Source organism: Homalodisca vitripennis, chromosome 2, assembly GCF_021130785.1.
Source record: "Homalodisca vitripennis isolate AUS2020 chromosome 2, UT_GWSS_2.1, whole genome shotgun sequence".
In the NCBI taxonomy this organism is placed as follows: Eukaryota; Metazoa; Arthropoda; class Insecta; order Hemiptera; family Cicadellidae; genus Homalodisca; species Homalodisca vitripennis.
Window position 1 is genome coordinate 174,281,938 of NC_060208.1, and position 15,462 is coordinate 174,297,399.

Here is a 15,462-nt window from a genome sequence, read left to right on the forward strand (position 1 = left end):
CAACATAAGCACTGATTGGTATATCATTTGTTGTAGCATTAAAAATAAGTGGGGAAATTATTTTTCCGTATACCGTTATATTATGTTGAAATTATGTTGCAATTATCCAATTTAATCTTTAAATCAATGCATATACCCTTTACTTTATTTTATAAACTGCGCGTACTACACAGCACACGTGATGTCAATTTCGATTAACTAACTCAAATTAGTCATTGTGAGGCAATCAAGTTAATTGTTAGCCAGCATAGTTAGCTACTATGTTTGCTCAGAGAGTGTTTGTTCGCAGTTTCAGAACACTTGTTAATTAGTGTTGAACTCCCATGTTGAATTCCCTGACGTATATGGATTAGCAAAACATAATCTATGTCATTTGTGGCTAAAACATGTTGGTACTGATACTCTACGCCTTCTCTGCCGTCTTTTCCTTGAGTAATATATATCATTATCTTGTTTATTTTTAAGATAAATGCTTATTATATTAGGCATTCTTAATATTTTATGATATTATATGTCTAATAAATTCCACAATCAATGTATTTTTAAAATTAAGAAAAGTAAAGAACATATTTTAGTTATACTAGGTTCTAGGTGATACAAAGTTCTGGACAATGACGGATATATAGCTATATGCAGTTGTGTACTCCTCTTTTAAATTGCAAATATATAGTACATATAGAGTAAAGTAGAAAAAAATTATCCTCATTTCTATAAGACAAGTATATAAAAGTCTTGAAGAATGTTAGTAACTTTCGTAAATTTTAAAATAAACAGTAATAAATCAAATATCAGTAGATTATCGTTTGAATATTTCAATTTTATATACCGTTAGTGCCTCAAATGTTAAATAAATTTTTTTTTTTATCTCCGACGAACGTAAAGAAATATTTCTGCTTTGCCTTATCAAAATTGTTTTCATAGATTTATCTTTTTACTCAATTATTATTGTATTCTAGGTTTAGCCTTTACTATATATTGATAACTTGGTTTAATTCAATATTGTTAATTGATACACAAATCAAAAATTATTGTGCTATGCACAATGCTGAGAAGTTGGGTTAAATTTGTTGAAAACTTTTTGTGCACAATTTCACATTTAATTTACCATTATTACAATTATTTATGCAGTGATTAAGCTTTTATTACAATCTCGTTAAAAATAGAACAATTCCTTTGAACTTTCTAATATTTTAAACAAAAATGTTCTTGATGTAGGAATATTTTACATGCCTCATTCGGTCAGGTTCTACTATACGACACTGGCCTTGAGTTAATTGATATTGAGTTAATTGAGTTAACTAGAATTATTGAACCGTATGTGTTTTCAGCTGAACAGCTACAGTATGGTACGTATGGCTATGCTTTAATTATTGTCAATGTGTTTCAGCTCACGGTCTGGAATGGAACTCAGTGAAAGGTAACGTTCAATTTCATTTATTACTTTGATCAGAATAAATATTGAGTTTGGTCATTGAAATCTATAAATTTATATTTAAATTGATTTTTGACATAACAAACAGTTTATGGAGTTCCTCTGAGCCGATTATTGTTTGAAATCGTGTGTACTCTTAGTGATTACGTAACCATGTTACAAGATAAACTTTCTTAATTTAGGGCCATACTTTTCCATAAATTTCTAATGCCAAATATATAGGTATACTTTAAATTAAAACACTAATGAACCAAGCCATACGTTCAGTTACTTAATTTAAAATGCATATTTTGCGAGAATTACTATATTTAGTAATTTAGTTGTGTACAGGCTTTCGTGTGAGATCCTTCAAATCGATTGTGAGAGAATGGGTTATTGTATAAAAGTAATCTAAAAGTTTCTCCTTATAGTTAGCCCTCAAGAACATTTTTAAATTATGTTCATGAATATGTAAGTACAGAATGCACACAAATTCCTAGGCCAGGAGTTCGATCTTCTTTAGTGTAAACGTAGTGTAATGTTATGCATAATTTTAATTACCATTGTAGGACATATACTTCCGAGAAAATAAATCCTTAATATCTCATTTTTAATGGCGGCTGATAATCTGAGAAATGTAAGACAACATATTACACCATAATGAATGCAGCTGGGAAAGTATTTTTATATTTAATTTCACAATAAACTCATCGATTATGTTAATATGCACAATAATATTCAACTAAATTCTACTTTCAGTCAAAAACCAAATTTAAAAAAATTCCAAATTTCGATATTATCTCAAAATGTTCAAATATAAAGGAAGGCACATTGTATATCACTTTCTTCGTGTTTGCATAAACAATGTTCATTGTTGCATTTTATAACTTGCTAAATTTAATAGAACAGATTATTCATATTCATTTACTAACTGTATTATAATTAAATCGTTACTTTGATCAACCTGCATGATGTTTTATCCCAATGTAATCAAAATAAATTGCCTTAACATGTGTACTATAAAATAAAAAACAACAAAAATTCTAATTTTTGCCCTAACATTGATACTGTAGGAGCTAGAGAAAAGTTCAGGTACGAAATCTTGCTTAGTTTCCAAAGACTAGATTGTAAATGTGCATGTATAAAATTGCTTGAAATAACTTAAAGTTTTTAAGAAAGTGACATTTTTCTACTTTGGTGCTATAAGAAGGATAAAAACCGTGATCGTGCAAAGTCCCTGATTTTTTGGTGTTTATTCACTCGTGCCTGAATTAGTTATAGATCTTTATTTTCAACATATGAAAACAGATCAAATTAATGTTTCAGTTTGTTTTTGAAGTGAAAACTTCTTTAGGCGCGTTGAGCGTTTTGGTAGAGGGTAAAATCCTCGGTTCGCGTCACCGACATGCTAATGATACTAACCTGCATGAAAAAGTCAGTCTCGCTGTGTTTTTTAACCGTAGACTTGGCCGCGGACTACTAACCTGCATGAAAAAGTCAGTCTCGCTGTGTTAAAACTGTCCCGGCGGAGTATGAAAACAGACTGCGAAAATCAGTGACCTTTACGGCTTCCTCTCGCGATTTAAAAGTGAAGCCAATGTCGTACAATTCTGTAAGATGCGTCAAATTAAAGCTCTTAATATTGGCAATCTATTGGTTACATTTTTAAATATTAAAAAAATTTCGAAATAATTTTGATTATTGTTTACATTTTACATAGCGTTTACAATGTCAAGAAAAAAGTAGTAAGCGAGGATTTTTTTTATTTTTTGGTCAGACAAAATTTGTCAGCGAGAGAAAGTTGTGTGAAAATAGATGAATATTTTTTTGTAATTTATCATTTTTTTATTGGAAGTTTAGTTTAGCCTGTAGTAGCGTATGAAGTGATGAGTGAACGTTTCTGCCGGAACTGTAGTTGGCGCATTGGCTCACTGATACCGTATTAACTCAATAAATTAGTTTATTGTGCAATAAAAATACCTTTACGAAAGAACCAAGTTAATTTAACTAATTTATTAGTTTTAAAAATATTGTGGGTTTAATTGTTATTGCAATTATATACTTTATCCGTAGCAATAACTGTATTATTTACAACGGTGTTCAACTCACTGTTGTTCACTCGGTGTTTACTCACTTGTATTCTATGTTTAACTAACTATTAATATTGAGCAATTACAACAAGTATAATGATTGCATTGAACTTTTTATTAAGATATTGTCAAGATAATTGTATATTAATTATTTTTTCAACCACTTTGTATTTATATTTTGTTCATGATTTGTTTAACCCATCATATGTAACTAATAAATAAAACATAAAAAATTTCATATAATCTTTGCATATAGTTTTATTTACTCTCAACTTAATAGTTCCGTTTTCACTTCTATCGGCAGTCCCACGACTGCTACTGTTTTTTTTTTAGTACACATATGAAGTTGCATTTAGGATGATTTGAATTCTATTACTTATTTATTAAATGCTGAGTTATTTTTTATGTTACTAGATGATAAATAATATTAATAGATAAAACTGATACGATAATAATTGGTATTAAATTAGAAAATAACCGGATACTTATATCCACGACAAAGATTTATCTATCAGCTAAATCACTCATGTGTCTTTATTTGTAAAGGATATACGAGGTATGTTCAAATGGCATTTCAACAGTTTTTAAGAAGTGCATAGAATCTCCTAGCTAGCACAATAGCTAATGTCAAGATTGTCGCGTTCCAGTGAAGTACACAGCGCTGTTCGACGGTTTCTACTCCATTCCCTTGACAGTAAACGATATTAAGGGCGAGTACGTGTATCTGGAAACGCACAAGGAGTTCCCTAAGGCTAGCCTCTACTGCTACCCCAACGACCCAAGGGTTTGTCCCATATACGACGGCTATGGCAGGATTTGTGGGCTGCGTGTGGCAGTAAGTTGTTAAAATTCATATACTTTGTACTTTTTGTTCTTTGTGAGAATCTTTTATACCTTCTTTCATTAATCATAAATCATTAATTTCAGTTTGTTTATAGAGACAATCCTTGAGAACACATCTTTAAGATATAATTCAATGTAATAAAGATACAATCCTCATAATTTTATGTATTGTTTTAGTTAATGAAGCACAATGATTTTCAAACAGCAAACTAATTGATTTTATTTACGTCTATAAAACAATTTACAAAATTAAATACAGTTATAACTTGAAAATAGCAGCCAATAGTGTGAACTCTGTAATTATTACTCTTAAGGAAGTTTTTTATGAAGTTAGTTAAAAAAACTTTCTTGAAAAATATATTACATGCAAATACACTGCATTAAAAGTTACGTGTAGTCAGAAAGATTCTGGAAATAACCATATGTTAGCGTATATCGAAATATTTTATAATATAATATGTAATATGTACATATATAGTTTTATAATATACAAGTATCATATAGAAATATGACTCTCTTATGTATCACAATATTCTAAAAAAAGCTAATTATGGAATTATTAAAAATAGTTTAGTACATATTGCTTGTGTTTGCTTACTTATGAGTTTTATATGTAATCAAAGGACGAGTTTCATAACACATATTTATTGATAGACGTTTTAAAATATCATACCTAGATACTGCACTGTACCTATTTAATGAGAAATATATAGCATAATATACAGCAATAGATAGCAGCACATATTATTGTATATTAGCTGGTAATTAATTAATTATTCATTTTGGTTCTAAGAACCAAAGAAAATAGCAAGCGCCGTATGCCATAACTGAGAGTTTGTATATGCACAAGATCACGAGGAAAAATATATAATAACAGTTACACTGTAAGAAATCTACCTCCTTAGTCTTCTTCCTTCTAAAGTGCTATAAAATGTACTGTTTTCCTTTATCTATTTTAACAAACATAGAGTGGGTTCTTCCTCAAGCGGGATTCTCCTGTTAGTTTATAAAATATATTGTGGTTGATTATAAGTTCGTCATATATTTTAGATAAAGTGTATAGCGTACTTGATCGTAAACAATAACTATACAAGGTAGGAGTACGCCACACCACGTGTCGCGTAACAGGCTTCGCTGAGGCCGTATACAAAATTCCAAGCCTATAGCTCATTTAAACCTCTAGATGTAAGATAAACAAACATGAATCGTACAGAAAAGAACTTTTTGCACCATCATGGCAGACAAAAATAATTTATGTTTTAAAGTGCTTTAATGAGTCTCAGAACATTCCATGGCTCAACATCACAGCCACCCATTCCTTTATTCTCGTATGTAGAAGTGTAGTTGCTTCCTACATTAAAAGTCTGTATATTATCTTTATCGAGATACCTTGCCAAATTATACATTCAAACGTTGGTTCATAAAATTAGGTTTCATTTCGGTGTTTGAATAAAAAAAGTTTAGTGGGGTAGAAAGAGTACTACAACGTATAGCTCAGTTTGTTTTCAAGATATCTTGCGGACACATTTCTCTAACGCTAAACAAATTGTGTGAATGTGAAATATGTAGCCTACTTTGTGTGTTTATCTGTACTCTCTGCAATACAAATCGTACATATCTTTGTTCTTTATAAGGCTCTCAGCTGAAGGAAATGGGAAGACCCGACTAACTAGCAGTAACCTCAATCAACCAGTTGTCAATTTGTCATCAACCAGCAGCGTCACTAAACGTTTGATGTGTACTTTGGGTGACGCAGATATCCAATTTACATGATATGTACTTTGGCAATTTCTGCAACAGGAAAAACTCGTACTTCACTAATGATTTCACTCTATCAGCACAACATAGTTTTTAAACCCTTCTTACACTTGTTCATAGAACATTCTCTTAGTACATTAGATTATTTCCCTGATTTTATATATCCTTTGTACAGTACGTCAAGAAAGATCTTGCGGTGAGAGCAAAGGGCAATCTACCTTACTCATACAACAAGCCGATATTTAAAGAAGGGACCGCTTACGGCATGGACTTCTACTATATAGATGTTCTCTTCATAAAACCAGGTTTGTCTAACATTGAATATTATAGAGACAATCTCATAAAGTAATAATGGAGTACATTAATAGTCTTAATTTTTAGTACTTGTTAAAGGTTTTTAGGACTAGATAGGTGATGATAACACCTTAATTTAAAATCTGTTATACAAAATTAAATCTTCTGCTATAATTAAAAAAATCCTTTATTAACGTGAATAAAAGTCATAAAAATTTACAAAATTGATTATTTTATTAAAATAAATCATTTAAAAGTTCATTTTTGTTTAAAATACTGTTAATTTCCATACTCGTCATTTAAACTTTTACTCGGTTTAAAAAAAATGTAATAATGAAATTAATTTCACATAGTATATTTTCTTCTCAAAGTCGATCAGCTAGTGCCGCAAGCTGAATAAAGGTAATCTAGAAAAAATATCAGTGCATCTTACAACAAAGAAACAATAAAGCTTATTTTCGTCGCTATGTTATAAAAACACACACAGGTACTTCTCACTAAAAAATACAAAAACCAAAAAATGTTTCAAAGATTTGTTATAAGTTAGGTTTTTATAAAACTGTTTATTTACTTTAAGTTTTATTCAGTTACTACTGGTTATATTGATCAATGGTGAAATCTTACACCTACAAAAACGTTCAAAACGAACGCCTTGCCTTGCTTCGACATCAGAGACACCCAGACTACAAAGGGGCTCAGTCTGGTTAGGCAGTATCTATCCAGTGTAATTTAAATGAAAAATTATTCTCCTTGTTGGATGAGGTGCACCATTGAGTACACTACGATGCTTTAGACTTGACCGCAAAGCACGACGAAGCAACCGAGTTTTCTAACATAACGTAGCTATCGTGGGACGGGTAGATTCAAATGTTTAGTTAAGCTCCATTTCACCGTCTTAATCGCCGACTTCTCATGAATTTCTTAGTATGTATGTGGACTCCAGATCCCATAAAACTATTTGTACCAGTGTCAGATTTCAGACGCTACACTAAACCGAATGTGAAATGGAGCTTAACTAAATATTTGCATTTAATCAAGCCGTCCCACTAGCGCTACGCTACGTATAGATTTCCGTGTTTAGGAATCATAAAAATGATTGCACTTTCAAATAAAAAAAGAGTTTCTGATGTCATTAGAAACACTGTTTTATAACACTTTTAATCTATGCATAATCCTTTTGTGTAACCTTTAAATATTGTTTTACAGCGTGTTTACTTATATTATTTTATGAATTTAAATTGTTGCTCTAAAATTCATTAGCCACAACTATTTTACTAAATATAACTAATTATTTTTACTTCACCCTGATTGGCCTTAGATTCATTACACGCATATTTATACCACTTAGGTTTAAACTGTCGCTACAATCTGTGGGATTGACCACATTGAAAACTCGTTTAATATATTTATAATCATACAATGATTACATGACTATGCGCACTTCATAGTCTAAGCATAACTCGAATGCTGAAAATGTGACAAGATCTGTTACTGTTTACAGAAGAGCTTCTAGCGAATGGCGGCCCCGCCTCCAGGACAGAACAGGTGGGAGATGGAGTCTACATCAGGATGGACGGCCAGACGTGGACAGAGATGCCGCGGAAGGAGAAGGACGCGACTGCCGTTGGCTTTACCAAACAAGCTTGCTTCCTTGGAATGGGTATTTCTTTTTACTGTATTAGTTACAAAATTAACTATACATCCAAAGTTATAAATTGAGGTATGAACAAAGCGAGATCTGTGGAGTAAGAGATTCGTAATTAGCCTAAACAGTTACGTGGCGCATTTCTAACGTCGGACCTCGGAACTAACTGTAATAGTCCGTGGTCCTCAGTACCTCGTACCGTGGGAATGATTTATCTCCTGTGTTACTAACACAATCAAAGCTATTTGTTTGCTTGGTCATATTCTAAAGAAGCTGAGACCAAACATCCTTAGAACATCTCACGAATGTTTGTATGTCCGCATTATAGTTATTTGAGACCCAGTATATTTAAAGGAAAGAAAAAATTGAGCAGAATTTGGTATAACCAAGCCATTATACCTCACATTAAGAAGTAAGTATACCAAATAATGATGTGAAATAGAGGAAACGAAAATTTCACAACTTTACTACTAAATGGCTCAGTGCCTTGAATTACAAGTTTTCATCCAATAGTTCTATTATCTCTGGTAATGAATAGTGTTAAACACTTAACGTAGTTATAATTTTAATTTCTGGATGGGATAAGAAATAAAATGTAATACTAATGTAGAAAGATAATATTGAGATGAAAATGCGGTACCTTAGAAGTATAGTTAAAAAACCACTTTCTACTGTTAAATTGAAAATATTAATGAAGGTTTCTTGTCCAAAAGTATATATTTGAAAAAAAATGTATTGCAAGTAGATAATTTGTATTTTAAAATTGCATGAAAATTCTGTATTAACAATTGGTTTGTTATATGTCAGATTTTAAAAGTTTTTATAAAAGGTTTACTTAATCACCTTATAAGGTAAAAAAATATAAACACAGTGGTTATTTTTAACTTTTTCCCCAACTCAAATATCTTTGTAGTGTTTGTAAGTGATAATGGTTTAAGTTAATTTGAATTTGTGCCATGTATTTTTAATGCATTTTAATAATGTTTTTTTCTTCTAATAAATAGAAAATTTATAATAATTTTTCAGATAGGATAAATGGAAATGATTGAACACAAGATTATACTTGTATTGTTATCGAATGTTGCATTAATCGAAAGTTGCACAAATAGACTAGAAATATTGATAGGAATTATGATTTAAGAAATGTTAGTTTCAATTCATATAACTCGTCTATCTTTTGTATTCACTAAACATTTATTAAGTTTTAATGGTGTATAAATGTTTCAGGTTTGCATTACTTTTATAACATGACGAAGGGGCTGGACTGTAACTACCACCAACCTCCTTTCTTGCTGTACGAAAAAGGAGAGCTTGCTGGACTGGGCCTTATTCCCTTCGGGTCTTTTTCCAAAACTAAAAGAGGATGGTTTGAAGATCCTCCAAAATTCGTCATAAATGTAAGTTATGTTTAAGAGAAACAAAATGAAACTAAATACATTTTACAATGGGTTTCTGCTATGTTGATACAGTTATCCTTCAATGAATATTATTATAATTATCAACAATAAATGGAAAAAAGGCGTAGGTTGATTGATCATAAACAACATTATCTAAATCATGCTTTAAAACCAATTTTGGTGACAACAGTTACAAATTTTCTAAAATTGTATTAATACATTTGACAAAACCACGGATCCTAGAAAAGTTAAAACCAAAGTTAATTTCTAAACTACAGAGTAGTCCTACTATTCTGTATCAGGTATACCAGCTGATAAAAACTAGTACTTTTAGCACTACCAATTTGTGGAGAACAATAGTTTTAAGAAACAAACTACTTTGACTTTTTAAATAAATATGATTATGGTAATTGGGTTTCCTCGTCGTTTTAATAATCGAACAATTAAAAGAATTTTACTGTATTTGAATTAAAAATAAACAAATTTACCTTGCTGAAATCAATAATTTCAATACATTCCTATATATGAAATTTATACTAGGGAAATTTTTTTTTTCGGGTTTCCTATATTTAAATGTATTTATAGGGTATTTTTTACTTTCATAGTTAAAAATTGTACTTTAAGATATATTCTATAAAATAGGATTCATAACTGCTCAATATAATGCTCGTATGTTTTTGTAATCTCAAAAACAAACAATACTTAAGAAAATGTACAAGAAAACATAAATATCACTAATTTCTAGAAAAGGTTGAATAATTACTCGTATATTTAAAAGGAAGAACTCTCTTTACTTAAGCTATTAGCAATTTCATTTACATACTAATCACTATATACGTTCTCAAAGAAAAATTATAGTGTTTCTAAATAATAAACTAAGATAATATTACATCAGACTTTAAAAATAATGGTTTTATATGGCTTAAATGGGAGGATTTATTTCAAAGGTATCTGTTTTTGCATGATACCTTACATTATATAATTATGATTATACGTAATACCACCACGTATTTTGTATGATTTTTCACATTCCAGACTATTATCAGGTTGTCACATATTTGTGTCTAGTGTTTATCTACATACGTAATTTTATTCTACTGTACATTATGATGTATCTTATTGTATTGTTCGTGTTCCAGACTATTGTTCCTAACTCGCCGAAATGCCTGGCTGACTGGGTAGGAAAATACGGAACTATATCTCTGCACATCTTCTTCAAAAAAAGCCCAAGACTCACGTGCCTGCTGTAAAAATACGTAATTGAAATTTAATAAAAATACTATGTGAATATGCATTATCTATTTAATAACACACACCCATGATAATTTCAGTGATAGTTTATGAGAGTACAATCTTTATGTACAGTAAAATAACCTCGTATATCGGTAGGCAATTTAAATTTAGAAAAAATGAATTAGTAGATTTTTCCACGGCTCTAATTCTATTGCCTGCAGTATATGATTCATGGTAACCTCACTGAATATAATTCACTCTTCATTAGTTATCATTTATTAGAAACAATATTGATTAGGTAATGCAGTCTTCTACTGTATCACCTAAATTTCTAATAGGTGCGGCGTTCTCAATTGTACGCTAAATTGTTCGTAAACAGACATGAGATCATTTACAATAGTATTAGGAATTTTCACCTTAAATAAGTATTCTCATTTCAGCATGAAACTAACGGAACACCGTGAAATTATTCTATATTATTTGTCGAATTACGAAAAACTTGTAATTCTGAGGTCAGTATTGAAACAAGTGAAGTTGCAATTTTAGGCTTCAAGTATCAGCTCTTGAGAACATATCCTGCATTAGCAGTACAGTATTTGTATAGTACTGGTATATAATTGCTACAGTTAAACCCGATCCAAATGTATCATTCTTTTTTTATAAGACATAAGCAATAATGCAATAACTTAGGTGAAGATCAGCAAGCCTCAGTAACAAAGAATTGTAATTTGAACTTTCGGTGTTTGGAATCAGAACCTAGAGTCTTAGTCCTCCAAAATTTTCTCTGCAGGTGAGAAGCTACCAAAGCCGAATATCCCAGGAACTGATAGTTTGCCGTCTAAAGTCTGAAATGAAGCTTCCAAGATCCAAGATGGCCTAGAGATTGGGAAACTACAATACAGTTCCAGTCATAAAATTTCCTAAAGTCCTGAAATACCATCGAGATGCTAGATTTTTACGTTTTGAACAGATCTAGTGAAACCAAATTCTCTGCATCTAGCCAGGTTTCCTAAAGTAGAAATAAATATTAGAGAGACTAATAGCAATCAGTCCTAGACTAAAACAGTCCAAGAGTCTGGAAGTACCTGGAATTGAGGTGGAGTAATACCTGGATGATCATAATAATCAGTATATACTAGTATTTTAGGCCAGCAAGTTTCAGAGGTTATCTTGCTCTAGAGGTCGCACCTGTACATCCTATGTTCAAGGTCAGAGAATTCTACGCCATAAAACACCAGGTTTTTAGAGGTACAAGTAAATCCAGGTCTACCTCGTGGTAGATAACTCAATAGTTCTTCCTGTTATATAAAAGGCTCAACTTTTTTTAAGTACGTATACAGGTTTGTTACAAATCGCTCTACACGAATTTCAGGATTTTGTTCCTTTGAGTGGAATTAAGTAAAAATTAAGATCTAATCAATAGTTTATCTCTTTTTGTTTGCTGTAGGTTTATCTGTCTGTACTTTTTATTTCTAAGATAAATTTTAAAACTGAATTAACCAAATTTAACCAAACTTTGGTATACTCTTTATGTTGGCGGGATAAATCAATATAACATTTGGTCGAGTTTGCAAATTAAATTTAAAACTGGCAACCATTTCAGCTATTTAAACAAAAATATCATAAGACTTACTAAATTGATATGAAAGTTACAAGAATAACTTTTCTAGGAAATTCATCAATGATGCTTTAAATTTTTAAATCAAATAACTTAATTATTGCAATTTTAGTCCGACCATTCTTCTCCAATCTCAAGTTTCTACACAATAAAGTAACATTTCAACAAGTAAACAATGTAATGAATTAACACATTCAAAACAATAAGTATAACTGTCTAACTGTGACTCTATTGTAAAAAAACTTGAAATGAATAATTGAACTTAAAATCAGCTATAACAATTTGATATGTACCAGTCATTACAGCCGTCGGTAACGAGCTAATATTTATTGCAAAACTGTAATGTAAAAATTATCATTGATACTCATTAAATCAAACTCATAACAGTCGTGGTAATCTGCTTTTGAAGGTATGTGTCAACAATCCTTCACTCATATTGCCTTTCTAAATCATCCGTAAGCTGTGATGATTAGATTCATGACTGAGCGTAATTTTCTCTAATGATTTACCAGACATAGTTGATGTATGCAACAGAGCAAACCGCGCATTTGACTTCATTAACAGATAACATCATTAACAGATGTGATCAAACTCTACTGGTCTTAAAGCAATCTATTTTTTGTGCAGTTTGTCAATCACTAAAGTATAATAGAATATGTGTGGTTGAGTTGTTTAGTTCCACGATCTCGAATTTTTATTGCCGCATTACAAATGATAAAATGTTTATGGACTATTTTACATGGGATAACAAGTGTTAAAGTTAATATTGTTTAACATGTTTGTGTTTTATTTTTCAAAATTAAAATTAATTTTTAAAATAAAGAATTTTAGGCGTATAATTTTTTTTTTCGTTAAAAAGAAATTACTTTTAACATGGAAAAGGTCGTGGTGTAATGAACGATTTATTGCCGCTGAATGTTTGGAACAGAAGAGATAGATCTTGGCAGATAATTATGTTCTGCAGATTTGTGAGAAGACAGTGAACATCCTCGTGTACAAAATATAAGGGCCGAACCAATTTTTAAAAAAATATATAGAGTTTGTAAATATGATCCTCACGCAAAGCGATGACAATAGTCAGTTTTTATTTTTAAAAATCTCTAGGCTTCAATGTATAATATCAAATTAAATCAAAGTTACGTATGTAAATATGTAATAGATATGGATTAAGCGTGAGTCTACAGTTGAACTAAATGGGAGAAATTCATAGTTTCTATACTAAGGTGAGACGTGATTGCAATTGGTAAAATATTTCCTTACGTGTCATCGGAGGTAATTGATAAATAAATATGTACTAAGCAAATTTCTTAGAAATGTGCCTTTTGCATTCTCCGTAACGTTTTCCTTGTCTTTTCTGATAAGCATTTGATTCATAGATTTCTGACTGGTCTCCAGTTCGAATATAAATGAATTATAACGCCGTAGTCCGTAACTTTGATTTTGATTCTAACGAAATTTCCTTAATTTTTATCATCCAAGATTTTCAGATCACTACCAGTTTTGCTAAGGATTTGTTTATCTCAGCTAACAAATATTTAATAGAGATAAATATCTCATTTAATAATAGTATAATTTCTAGGAAATGTTTTATTGCAAAATAAATTAAATTATTTACGATATTTAAGTATTAGCAAATTTATGAAATACGGCATTCAATTCTGAATGTACAGAAAGAACAAAATAAAATATAAAGTTTAGTTCACCTAAGTTATGGACATATAGCATTTTTAAGATTCATAAGATTTGTACAGTTTTTAGGAGATAAATGTTAACTTATAAGCAAAACACCGAGAACCTTTCCCATTATAAAATACTGTGAACGTGTAGAGATACTAACACTTTTATTTACACCATCCTTTCTCATAGTTCCTTTAAACCACAGTTTTATATTCTATATTTCACAACTTAATTCGAAATTAACAAAATTTTATAATATAGTTACAAACATATTTTTAGAACAATTTGAATAAAGTTTAGTAAATTCACGATACATTAGTTCCACTTATTGTTGTATTAATTTCAAGCAGACCCACATAGTCGATATGGCTTTTGATTTAGGTTTTCGACATTTATATAATAATTAAACCGCCAACATTAGTATTCTGTACTATATTAAATTAACCATATTTAAAAATTATGAATTCAACAATTGGTGGTGTATATTACCTACAAATAGAAATGAGTTGTACAGAGTAGCTATAAATGATCTATTATGACTCCACCCTAATGCGTTGCACTTTCCTGAGCTGGCATGAGCAGTTCGGAATACGCAGAATGATTTATACATGCCTCGGTCAATACGTCTACAAGACTACCCGTTTATTCAGAAACGAACTGACAACACAGAACGAAAGTCTTCCATGAAATTCTGCAAGATAGACCTCTTCCCACCATGGCTATGTTATGTCTACTCAGAACGTTGCGAAAACAACCAAGTTATTGTTTACAATTCTAACACACTGCAGGAACTTAAATCCTTTTTTTACTAAACTGAAAATTAAATTCCTTACTCCGAAATAATATTTTATTTCAGTTTTTTGACAATTATGTCCCACGATAATCTATAATTAATGCTAAAATCCATTTATTCAGTAGTATATGAAGATACTCCTGTGCCTGTTAACATATACTTACCACATTCTAGTGAGAAGATTGGGCCATTGCTAGTGATAAAGTCTAGTATGTCGTTGAACTCATTCGTGCATCTCATACTCTTCAGTGGTGCCAGATGTGGTCTACCTAAGATAGTCATGTGTGTCTGTTTTGACTCACCGTTTCTAAGAATTAATATTATTCCCCAATTCGGCCCCAATTGATCCTAACCCAATGTTAAACTTTTTGTACCTGGTATTCCTGAACACCAAGCGAGTAATAACTAATAACAATTAAAAATCATACTCTTCTTGGAAAAACAAGACTGCCTTAGAAAACACTTGTCCATTCCAAACTGTTTGGCCTATGTAGGGTTGCTGCGAAACAGTAAAGTACACATTGTATTGTAAAGAATTAAACTAAATTTATGGTTATGAAATTCAAATTTAGCTTTCATGCTGGATATTCAGTAAAACGGCACGGAAGCCAAGGTAGTTCTCCAGATTTTACTCCTATTCATTCAAGAGGTGTGCCGTAGAATGTATAACACCGGTCAAACAAAAGAACGCTCTCTAAGAACT

At 30.9% G+C, this 15,462-nt stretch overlaps 1 protein-coding gene across 2 annotated transcripts; it reads left to right on the forward strand.

The window, feature by feature from the left end:
• The first annotated feature begins 318 nt into the window (after window positions 1-318).
• LOC124353364 lies at window positions 319-10,728 on the forward strand. Of its 2 annotated transcripts, XM_046803205.1 has the most exons (7): window positions 319-432; window positions 1,388-1,417; window positions 4,149-4,336; window positions 6,278-6,407; window positions 7,898-8,056; window positions 9,269-9,438; window positions 10,578-10,728. In XM_046803205.1, the coding sequence occupies exons 1-7, from the start codon at window positions 387-389 to the stop codon at window positions 10,686-10,688; spliced, it is 834 nt and encodes a 277-aa protein (XP_046659161.1). In that variant the 5' UTR covers window positions 319-386; the 3' UTR covers window positions 10,689-10,728. The 2 variants fall into 2 exon arrangements, with proteins under 2 accessions (XP_046659161.1, XP_046659162.1); XM_046803206.1 differs by lacking the exon at window positions 1,388-1,417 and having other exon boundaries at window positions 321-432.
• The last annotated feature ends 4,734 nt before the right edge of the window (window positions 10,729-15,462 follow it).

Coding starts and splice junctions, on each gene's coding strand:
- LOC124353364 (XM_046803205.1), top strand. CDS start 387: ATGTTGGTACTGATACTCTACGCCTTCTCTGCCGTCTTTTCCTTGA. Junction 1,418..4,148: donor GGAATGGAACTCAGTGAAAG/GTAACGTTCAAT, acceptor GTCGCGTTCCAG/TGAAGTACACAGCGCTGTTC. Junction 6,408..7,897: donor TGTTCTCTTCATAAAACCAG/GTTTGTCTAACA, acceptor TACTGTTTACAG/AAGAGCTTCTAGCGAATGGC.